The sequence below is a fragment of the Phaenicophaeus curvirostris genome, chromosome 5, assembly GCF_032191515.1.
Source record: "Phaenicophaeus curvirostris isolate KB17595 chromosome 5, BPBGC_Pcur_1.0, whole genome shotgun sequence".
NCBI classification, from domain to species: domain Eukaryota; kingdom Metazoa; phylum Chordata; class Aves; order Cuculiformes; family Cuculidae; genus Phaenicophaeus; species Phaenicophaeus curvirostris.
In genome coordinates this window covers 7,341,583-7,354,047 of record NC_091396.1, presented here as the reverse complement: position 1 = coordinate 7,354,047, position 12,465 = coordinate 7,341,583, and the positions used below count along the sequence as shown (strand labels likewise).

Below are 12,465 nucleotides of genomic sequence, written 5' to 3'. Positions count from 1 at the left end.
AGGTTTCTCTTACTTAAAAGTTTGCAATGATATTGGTTAATTGCCAGATTTCAGCCACCTCTCTAACCTCTCTCTTTCAGTGGGTGTGAAAGGGTTTACTTGTAATATATGTTGCTACTGACTGAATTTTATCTTGTTCTCTCGGAATCTCAGCAGCAATTCCCAAGTTAGAGGCTTCCCCAGAAAGCACGTCAAAGGATTCCCACCCACACACTGAATATCTAACAGGCCCTGACCCATTTTCTCCTTATTAAAGCAGCACTATATATTTTAAAAATTAAAAATAATAAACAGAAAAGCTAAATGAATGCAAGAACTGCAGCTGGAACTTTACCCTCTTCAGATTTTAGTTCTGACAAAAATCCCTATTAAGAAGCAAAGAGCCACATTTAAAATACAAACATCAAATGTATTTTTCCTCAGTGTTCTCATTCCATGACTTATAACTCCAGCTATCTTTCGGCTAAGTACAAGGAGAATTTCATTTATTAGTTCTGAATAGAGAAAAATACCCTAATTTAGCCATACTTATCTCCTCTTTCAACCATGTCTTTGGGCATATTTCTGCTTTAATAATCTTGTAAGTCAACGTCATAAAATATAGGATGTTGAAAAAAATTAAGCCCTATAGTAAGCTACAGTTGAAAATATATTATTTTACTAAGAGTAGTAATGTCACCTAACCAGAATAAGCAATAGGAATTGATACTGAATATTTCTAATTGAAGCTTTTTTATGGCAGGCTGGACTACTGCAATTCCTACTGCAAGACTCAAGATCATCCACCATGTAGTTGATATGCTGGAATTTATTAACATACCCAATTAAATGATTAAGCAGGTATAATATTCTGGTTTAAGTAGAAACAAAACGTCAACAAAAAATTCAATTTAAGCATGAATTTCAATTTTCCCATTGTTTTCACAATTTCAGACATAGCGGGAGTCAGAATTTACTGGTTACAGTTCTGCAATAGCCTTTTCACCCAGCCTTGTGCTGTCACCTCCAAAGGAAGTAAAGCACTTCAGCAAGTCAAATAACCTCACTCAAAACGTTAAACAGAAGAGGTGAAAAAAAAAAAAACAAACACAAAACTGTAAAACAAAAAAAGAATGGCTAAATTTATACTATTAGGCTATCTACTGCCATGCTTCTTACAAAAGGGGCAGCCCTATATTTCTCTCAGCTTGCAATTGTACGCTGCCATTGCCATTTTTAAGATAGGACAACTATTTATGTGGCAGCCTGGTAAACCAGACATGGGAACTATTATCTGCCAGTAGACCTGACCAGATAAAAGCATCAACTGGATGAATTTCTGAGCTCTTGATGCCAACAAAGTTTTGAACTAAACTAATAAAATTATAAGATTTATTTCTAACATAGTGTAGAAAATAGACCATAATACCCCATAATATCAGATCAACCATCCTTTAATGAATATAGGAAGAAAAAATTCCATTTATAAAAGCCTCATATCTCGTAAATCCTTTATATTTACAACCAATCTGTAAGCAAACCCTAGCTTCACCTGTTATTTATAAATGGTATACTTACACCTCCTCCTCCCCCTTGTAATTTAACATTGCATGCAACTGCCTTCCCAGGGAAAGCAGATTAGTAATGAGCACATATATCATGTAGGAACATTCCTTTACCTTAATTCTCAACATAAACTACTATGAAAAAAGATATAATTACCTTCTGAAAAAGGAACCACCTGTTCTTTCCAGTAGGAAAGATGGGACATGAGGGAAAACACCAAAACAAATAAGAATACTGCATCAACCAATATATACTCAAGTGGCATGCAGTCTTCTTTCAGGGATTAAGACTTTTCTCTGAAAATGTAACACTTATTTAAGAATTCACATCATTCTAATGATAACTTGTGTCTGTAAAGGTGGACAAAACGACATCTGGAACCCAAGTAATGAGGTTTATATGATTTTAAAAGCAAAAATAGGAACTAGGAGACCTCCTTTGTTTATAAAGCCACAGTAAGTTATATCAACTGCAATACTATATTGATTAAAGCTCATCTTTACACAAACATAAACAAGTAGAGAATTAACAGTTTCAATCATTGGCAGAACAACATCCAACACTTGTAAAATTTCTTCATTTATGTGGGAAACAAACTTCCTTTGCACCCGGGTTTGCATAGGATATTTTATGGATAAACATATTTTGAGTCAGGGGACTGTTCATCATTGTTCTGTGCTGTGTGAATTGTTCTGAAAACTTTTTTTAGCTATTAAGACTAGCTTTCATTTGGGCTACGTATTTTTCTATGGCACAAAGAACAGAAGATTTTACCAACTCCAACAGCATCTGATGGAATGTGTTTGCAGGCTCAGTTGAAAAGAAAATGGACTTTCCTTGCCAATATTCTCCATACTATTCTGTCAAAAAGAGCATTCTCTGGGGAAATAATATTTGAGAGAGGAATTCCACAAATTTTATAAGTATACACTGCATGTCACTTCAGCCCACAAAGAACTGAAAATTTAGAGAAATATATTTAATTGGTCTTACAAAACAGGGTGACTAGAAACCATGCTATGCTTTTTTATCACATGCTTGCATTTTTCCCACTGGGCTTCTGACAATGGCACTTGAAGAAAGGAATGTACAGTTTAGCCCTTTCTTTCCGAAAAAGTAAGGAATACCTTCCCCAAGGCTTGAATACCTCTGCTGTCTTAGAACTTGGTTTTATTTGGGGAAACATGGCTGAACAATCAGGTGTTTCTTTAGCCACCACTCCCAGCTTTATCCTTACTGGAAAGATTCAGTTTTCCCAATGTAAAAGTGCTTTCAAAAATAAAGACTCTGAGGTTTTCAACGTGACAGTAAGTGTCCTCTCCTTCCCTAAACTTCCTAACTATTAATTATTTCATATTATTTAATTTGCTATCTACATATTTTTACTTCTTGATCAATATTAAACAACAGAATTTTCTGAAAAGCTCATATAAATTGTACAACTCTACATATTGCATACTTTGCATGAACGCACCCATGCTCTGACTTGGCTGCTTCTTGAATAAAGGAATAAAAACTTCAACTAAAATAACATGAAAATTTGCATTTAACAATTTTTATTTAGCAAATTCAGCACAATTTACATGAGAAGTAAAGCATGAGCTAAAGAGTTTGCACAAAAACAGCACCTTATTAAACTGTTCAGCACTTTCCGAAGCCAGTGGCAACATATTTAGTAAGTCTAATACTGATTTACAACTATTTTGGGAGTTTTGAAACGAAAATATTCATAAGCCAAATCTGAGCTACCTAATTATTTAAAGGTATATTTTTCCATTCTTTTTTTGTGAAATAGCTATCGTGATGTGTGGTTTTGTACAATTCTGCCATCAGAATAATCTCAAAGAAAGCAGAGCACATGATTTTTTTTAAATCAATTTTTAAATAAAATGGCCTACTCGAAGCATACTCAAAATTAAGATCACAACATGCATTTAACTGCAAAAAGCTCAGAAGAATTTCCATGTAAATACTCAAACTTAATTAGATCTCATCTTTAATGGCTATATACAGCATATAACACTATTGTAAATAAGCCATTAACAATTATAAAAATATATTTCATTGCATATATAATACCACATGTATACTTATCTCGACTATATTTAAGACAGGAGAAGACAACTTACGGGTATGATTCGGAAAGCTTCTGAGCTATTTTATAAGCTGTGGGGTCCCTGTCTAGTGCATATATTGTAATGTCGCTGACTTTCTCTAGAAGAGCTGTAGTATGACCTCCGGCTCCAAATGTCATATCAAGGAAACGCTGTTGAGTGAAAAAGATAACACCATTACATTAGAATAGAAAAATGATAAACCAGTTGTTGAAACATTTTAATATTTTGTGCAGACTTGTAATCATGTCAGAGTACTCTTTTGTGGGTTGTGACTCTCCCCTGCCCCCACCACTCCTTCCAGAACAAAAGACAATCATTTGATACAACGAACTGCAGGTTCATACTCAACCTACTTCTTTACATGCTGAGTTTGGAGGAAAGTCACCTGTTTGAATGCTTTGTCTGGACTTGTTCAACCTGAGTTGAGTAAAGCTGGGCACTGAAATTCCTATAGCAAGTCTATGAGAACTCAAAGTTCCTGAAAACTAATTGAAATTTCACATTCCTGTCATCAAAAACAATCCCCTCCCAAAAAGGCTTCCCATCTCATACTTGAGAAGTATGATGGGGTCATCAAATTTCACACAGAGATGACTTCAAAAGGCTGGTTAACTCCTAGCCACATCACAGAGAAGAACGTCTGCAGTGAACGGTTTGACAGCACAGAAGGGAGACCAAGGAACTGGTGTGCAGCAGGTCCCAATATGAGAAAAGAAGGAAGAAGCAGAAAGGTAGCTGAGATAAGACACTGGAAAGGTGACCACTGCTCTCCCAGATAGCTCTGCAGTTTCTGTAGGGTAATTCTAGAGAAGATTCTGTAGTCATAGTCCATTTGACTAACAGGTTGACCTTGCTTCTGAGACTTCCCTAAGAAAGAGTGACCTGGCACACAGACAACCACAGTGAACCAAGGCAGGCTGGGCTATATGATTCCACTGACAGGAAAAAACACAAGAAAATTAACTAGAACTTAAGATTGGTTTAGGTTTTTTTTATCTGTAAAACAGGAATACTATTTCTAGAAGCTGCTGCATACGTTTTCACTGTCATTGGCCTGACAATAATGGTACTTAAACTGCTTAAACTTTAAGAACTATTTTGTTGATAGAAGTAATTGGCTTTTCACTTCGTAATGCAGAGGTTCTATGACTGCAATTCCACTTAGGAAATATTTCCTTTTCAAATTACTAAGAAAGCATCTATAATTCTTTACTCTAGGGAAAATACACTGACATAGAAAGAGACAGGGGAGGATTTATTGTTTTAGGACAGTGTATTTAAACCAAAGTAGAAATGTGACTGAGAAACATCTCCAGTTTCTGCATCTCTGTATTCCCATAACTCTTTCCTCTCAGTTAATTCAACTGACCTGTTTTGATCAGGAAGAAATCAGACTCCATGCAAGCTAAACTAAACTAGAACAATAGGACACCAATCTAAATTACATCATAATTCCTCTTGGAAAAAATAGTTTTAATCACATGAGTAACACTTTCTGGGTTATGTTTGGGTTTGGTTTTTTTTTTAAAAAAAAAAAAAGAAATGCTCTTATTTGGTATCATAGCTAGAAATATAACAATAAAATTTTAAAAACCTCAATATCACCTTTTCCAAAACATCTACAATGTCAGCAGAAGCAGTCATGGAAAGCACAGGAAGTAGCTACCTATAACTTCTCTAAAACAAGAAAAAGTTTTGAACAATAATTTTATTCCACTTAAACTCACTAGCAATGTGAAATTCCAGAGAACATTCTTTCTTCACCAAGGGGTTTAGCAGTTCACTTATTTTTAGTACATCCGTTCTTTTTATAAACGTCTAATTCTTCTCTGGTGATCTCTAGAAAATATTATAGATATTTGATCCTTTCTGCCTTTTTCCTCACCAACAATTCTGTACTATGGAGAAAGTCCTCTGTTGCATCAAGTTTGAATAGCAAAAATTGAAAAGATGATTCAGGGTCAAGTGTCTATACAGAAAATTTTGTGACTTAGGCGTTATTTAATACTGGGAGTTTTGCCTCCCTTCCCCACAATGAATTTTTGGAAGTCCTGTGACTCATTCAAGAATATAGATGTATTTGTTGTTTTGCTTAATGGTCTCACCTTTCCCCCACACACAATTGGCTCTGCATTCAGTAACATTAAATTTGATAAAGTTTAAGCTTTATAAACCCCTTTTACATGCAGAATATTACTGAACCATCCAGACATCTTATGAATAAACCAAAAATTAACACTACCAGTGCAAAAGAGGGAAGAAGGATATCGATCATTGTACCATGACGTAGTGACAAACTTTGAATATCATGAAAGCATCTAAAAGCTTTAGTTAAGAATTCATGCAGGCATTCAATGTGAATAAACATATGATCACTGACTTATTTTACCATTTCTGAAAAAAACCACCACCACAAACCAAGCAAACTTGTAAGCAACAGCAGACAATCATAATATAATCTTTGAATTGGAAGCACTACATAAAAGAGGATACAACTGATTCCTGCAGAAGTGACTGCAGGACTGAATACCCAGTGCTGCATAAAATAGTTCATCACCAGCACTAATGGAATAGGCTAAAATGTCTCTGGCATCCTGAAATCAACATTAAGCACATTTTGGTAAAGACCTTCCATGGATTATCTTTGAACTGCCAAAGATCCATAGGCCTAAACTAGCAAGCAAGAACTTGTAAAGATGCCTCACTCTTGCTGTTCCACTCAAAAGCTACATTTTGCATCTAGAACTTAAGAAGAACCCTTCATCCTAAGTTATCAAAGAAAATAATTTTATTATGAACAGAACTACCTTGGAGCATTGATCAGATTTGAAATTAATTGCTATACTACTTGCTTCATAATATACTTTTTATATAGTCCATTCATCTTGCATGCCTGAAATAAAGGAAAGATGCTTCATTTTTTTTTCCTCTTTCTCTCTTGTCTAGTAGTTTTTAATCAAATAAAATTAAATGACATTTTATCCTCCTGGTCCTATAAATACCGGAAAAGATTATTACATGAATTCCTCCTGCAGTGATTCACCGTTCCATTGTTAAGTCATGATAGCCCCACCAGAGTTCCCCTCGGGAATTTTATAATCAGTTTGTGACTGTACGTTTTAGAAACCATTTGACACCTTCATAACATACAGATAGCAACAAATAAAAACTTTATAGCCTTCATTTTACAATTAGCTTTAAGATAAAGAGCACCTTCTTTATTTTTGTATACAAGACTTTTCACTGACAAGCTAACTCCTAATAAATACATTTTAAGCATATTATTTTACTATGACAGAAGTAATCTGTAATTCTGTTTATGATCATGTTCTGCATCTAATAAATTCTACTCTATGATACCCGATAGCCTTTGGAATTATTTTTCATTTTTTGTGTAACAAAATGATATTGCAGAACTGGTGCAAAATTGAAACGCAAACATCACGTATCTAAACTGAAACTACATGAGGCGTTTTAAAAATATGTAAAAGACAAATTATCTCCCTATTTCCAGTAACTTTTAGTCTATCCTTTCTTTTTTTAGAGGCAAGAACTTGTCACGTTCTGAAAGTTACTCACTCATTTAGATGCACAACTTTATTTTGTGCTACTAAAGTTAATTCTTTCATGCACTTCATGGCGATAAATTGATCTTTCACAAAATGTTTTTTCTTCCTCTTGCAACTCTGACACAGTCTCAAAGAAAATATGGCAAATGGTATTAATTGTCCAAGACATCCTGAATTGTAATACAGTACATGAAGTACTATACCAAACAATCTTCTACCCTGGGTATTAGTTCTTCATGAGCAAGCTTTCTTTATTCCATTGTTGACCTCATGACAGACCTCTGCTGATAACTTTTTGGCATAGACAAATTGGTGTTACTTTGTTCACGCTCACACATTACCAGAAGTTGACTATTATGCTATGATTAACTAGTACACACAGAGCATTCTCCACTGCTCTTTGCAACAGATAACAATGGTTTCTTCTAAAAAAAGAGTGCCTGCTGTTCCTCAAAAAATGACTTTGCACTGCGTAGCTATTTTTCCTTTTAACCTCCAGCCCTGTTTATCCACTTTTTTTTCTATTAAAGGAGGAAAAAAACCCTACGCTCTATTGATGATGACCATCCTTTTTGTCTTCAGCAAGCTTAAGCACCTGAACCATCTTAACGCCAAGTTCATTGATTAAAAAAAAATTGTGTGTGTGTGTGTATATGATGATGATAAAATAAATCTCAAATCATCCTTCCAGGGAAAATACAGTTGCTTTCTCCAGTCATCTGCTTCACACTTCCTCCAAAGACTTACACACGCTCATGGAAGGGACAACCGCACAATTATTCTCTCTTGTATAATAATGTTGTAATTTTTCCCTTCTTGTCTGAAGACATTTTTCTTTAAGTGGCAGTCATTAAGTATATCAGGATAATGTACTGAGCAGAACATTTTGCAGTACCTTTCAAAGAACATTTGTTGGAGTATCCTCCTCACAAATTTAATGCTCATAAGGGCCATCAAACACAGCATGAGTAAATCACTTGGAAGCTCATGAAGAGAGCAATCATGTCAGTCAGACAGAATGGGAGGCCAGTCACGGAAAGAAAACTGTTATTACACATATGCATGGCTTCAATAAAAGTAACTCAACACTGTCTTTTGCTATATATGAATAAAAAACTGTCCATGTGTAATTTTAAAAGGAAAATGTCACTCACTAGTAACCCAAAAGAAGAGAAAATAATCCTACCTCACGAGTCACACCTTTTACCTAATAGGAAGGACATATTTCTTGATGTGCAAACAAGAAGTATAGAGTAGTGTTGTTTTCAGAATAGAATGTAAAGTTCAACATATGAGCAGAAGAAAAATTTACTTGGACAAAATACACGCTTCACCAGTACCATATCAATACTATACATGAATATAATACTCTAATAGTAACATATGCCTGCTAGTGGACTTTCCACCCAAAAATCAGTCTTTCAAGCAATAATCTAGAATAACAGACCTTTCCTCCAGGAAGTAGGGAAAGGGGATATGCCCCCAATTCCTACTGCTACAGATGAGAATGCAGCCCGTCATGGAATCATAGAATCACTAGGTTGAAAAAGACCTTTGAGATCATCAAGTCCAACCATTTCGAACAAAAATAAGTCCACAAAAAGAAACTGTTACGTGATGAGAGCAATTATATTTGTATGATACTAAAGCCACCATCCACTAGAGTATTCCAAGCCAATCACAACTAGGTCACAGCACTTCTCTTCGCTTTCACCCATCTTTCTTAGTGGGATGGCAAGCCAACAATTTTCATAATAACAGTTTCTGTATTTTAAATGAGTGCTAGTGTTTTCTTGTAAATCTAAAGAAGGTCAAACTACCAGTATGCTTCTATTTTGAACTGAGATGCTTGTTAAGGCTAACAATACTTAATTCATTACTTAATTGTCAGGCATTGTTGGTAGGTGTCTAAGTTGTTACTCTTGTTTTGTTAGTATCTATTTGGTAGCTTTGTAAAAAAAAAAAAAAAAAAAATCCCAGGAACAGAAAAGTAATATCATAAACAAAATAATCAACACATTGCAAGATGCTTTTTGCCTCTTCATTCTCCTGGTGCTTCTATGATGAGTCATGTTCTCTAAACTTCTTGTCTGAATTTCCTTGTTATTCACAACAGAAAGTATTCATTGTCACAACCTTTTTTTCCAGTCTGCTTTATTTTTGACATATGAACTTCAAGTGCGTTAAAGTATAAATATATCCGACCTCTTGTTCAAACATCTTAAATTTGCCACAGGTTACCATTTTAATACACTGAACTATTTCATATAAACATACAGAAAATAAACTGAGTTGAAGTAGGGAGTAGTGACAGGAATCTTTTTCAAGTAGACTTTTTAAGGAATAGCTGATCTCCTGTATTCTTCTGTTTACCATGTTTTTCACAACTAATCACTGCAAAGGTATGAATTAATACAGACATTTTTAATATAATTACTGTAGTAAATGCTTCCTGAATAGAGCATATAAGTCATTGTTTGGGCACTTATTTTAAGGTTTACAGTGGGAAAAGGCAGAGTCTCTTCCCAGATCCTTAGACTTTTCCTTCTCTTTCACAAAGCTCAAAATCCACTAGCTCAAAAATGAAAAGACTCAGTACTGGCCTTCGTTAATACCAACCTCACCAAACCTATAGTTCCAACAAACACAGAGAGGAAATTTATCAGAAGCATAAATCTAAGAAGTGATGCTAAGAGGAAGGAAAAATATATCCAAACTTTAACATATTTCCTTTCAAGCTTCTCAAAATAGGGATTCTAGTAAACCACAACACAAAACAGAAATTACTCATACTACAGAAAAAGACAGCGATCCACCAAAGAGACTTCAAATCCTATTTCAGCCAAAAGGCTGGACTGAGAATGCCCACGATCCTAAACAGGCTTCTGTTTGGAGATAGTGGTCTGAAGACAGTGATAAACACTGCTTTAAGAAGGCAACCTTCCCAACACCACAGCTCACTCCACATCCACCCACAGACTACCAATAAGAACACAGCTAGTGCACACATAAATACATACACTAATTTCTAAAGGTAGCTCTTCCTTCTATTAGAAAAATCACAATATTTAACAAAACAACTTAAATTTATCAATTTCAGAACCGTTCAGAGTCACAGTCTCCTTCTTCCCAGGTAGTGGCAGTAACTGATGAGAACAAATAAAGATGGTTCGTCTCATTCCAACTCATTTTCTGAATTTCAACAGAAAACCAATTACAACTTCAGTGGGTCTAAAGCAACTCTCCGCAGGGACAACTCTCCACAAGAACAACCCTAAGCCTAACGGCTCCCCTTCCTGACTTCAGTGTATGAGCAAGTGTTTTTCATCTCCAAATAACTCTATTCAAGATGAAACAAGATGGGAGAAATAGCTCTGTTGCTTTGAAAACTAGGAGTACTTACCAGAATAAAGTTACAAACTTTTCATAGAGGCCTTTTTAACATCTATTCTGACATTCTCTGAAACACAATAATAATGTTATTGGCACTGTTGAGGTTTTTCTTCAATTCCATTTCATTTTACTTCATCAGAATGCTTTACAAGGAGGTTAACATGAATCTTAGAAGACCAGGAATTTATGGGCGTATTCAAGTGCCTTAACTTTAAGATAACTGTCCAAGTGAATGGAGAAACAAAAATGTCTTCAGAACATAATATATTTATCCTAATTGAAATAAACTTCGTGTTGCAACGTGCAACAATATACTGAATGATAATTTGAGGAACAGAAAAATATTATTTTCTTTTTCATAGTGTCATAGAACCATTATGATTGGAAAAGACCTATAAGATCACAGTCCAATCATCAACCCAACACCACCGTGTCTACTAAATGTGTCCCAAAGTGCCACAGTTATGTTTTTTGAAAACCTCTAGGACTGGTGACTCAACCACTGCCCAATCCAATCTAAATCTCCCCTCATGTGATCTGAGGCCATTTACTCTTATCTTACTACTTGTAACTTGGAAAAAGAGACCAACACCCCACTGCAACCTCCTTTCAGGTAGTTGTAGAGAGCAATAAGGTCTCCACTCAGCCTCCTTTTCTCAAGGCTAAACAACCCCAGTTCCCTCAGCCACTCCTCATAACACCTGTTCTCCAGCCCCTTCACCAGCTTCGTTGCTCTACTCTGGACACGCTCCAGGACCTCAAAACGGAAAACAATATTCAAGGTGTAGCCTCAGCAGTACTGAGTACAGGAGAGAGGTAGAGATTTATATACATACGTATATAGTTCAGAGGACTGTTACAGATAACCTTTTTTTTTGCAAGAGGTAAAAGCATACCAACAAACAGTAAAAAAATGCCATTCAATAATTTTATATAATACACAGTCATGATAAAACATTCTTTATTGGCTTAGAAAGGTAAATTATACTAATCCGTTTTGTCCTAATTAATTTACAATCATCTCCAAAAACTGAAGTTAACACTTCTGTTTCATGAACATTAAACTGTACACATACATGCATTCTACACTGTATGATTAAAATTAATTCAGGTAGCAGAAGCTAGACAACCCTGTACCATGGAGCTCTAAAAGTTAGTCTGCCCCACTGCCTTGACATGGCAAGGAATTAGTTGCATCTAAATCAGTTAAGCTGTTTCTGGGACCAATGCAACTTAAAGTATTCCCACACTATCAAGACCACATACTCTTTATAGAATGTCATTTTTATCAACAGAAAAGATAATCATTATAAGATGACATTATGATCAAATTCAGATGTTTCATAAGAAGCTAAATGAATGGGGAAAAAACTGCTCTGTGCAGAAGAGCATTTTAGAAAAAAGGAAAGAACTGATAGATGTATCTGATCCATACGTCATTTGGTACCGAAATTTTTCAGGTTAACAGTACATTTCTCCTACCCTCTTTCTCCATGCCACCTCCTAAGCATGCACAACTCAAGCTTACTACAGATTTCAGCAAACTGTGACTTTGAATCAAATTTTGGCAGTACAGATTATCTCCTATAGCTCTAAAAAGTCAATCACATTAAAAATATTGTTTCAATATGCTGAATACACTAACAGAAAAAGCAAGCTAACCGTATTTTCTATCCTTCTGTAATTTTTTTTTTTTACATTACAGAAGAGAAAACAATTTCTCCCAAACATTTATCACACATTCAGCATTTGCACTTCTTACAGCTCTTGCCTTTAATCCACTTCATCTCCATTCCCAAGTGGACTGTGACCTTTCTCAAAGAAATTTTAAGATTAGATTT

At 35.2% G+C, this 12,465-nt stretch overlaps 1 protein-coding gene across 1 annotated transcript in view; it reads right to left on the bottom strand.

The window, feature by feature from the left end:
* METTL15 (methyltransferase 15, mitochondrial 12S rRNA N4-cytidine) overlaps positions 1–12,465 on the bottom strand; it is an 89,557-nt gene that overhangs the window by 50,902 nt on the left and 26,190 nt on the right. Inside the window, exon 2 of the mRNA XM_069857468.1 lies at positions 3,675–3,811. Coding sequence (XP_069713569.1) covers positions 3,675–3,811 — 137 coding nt within the window. The remainder of the gene's footprint in view (positions 1–3,674; positions 3,812–12,465) is intronic.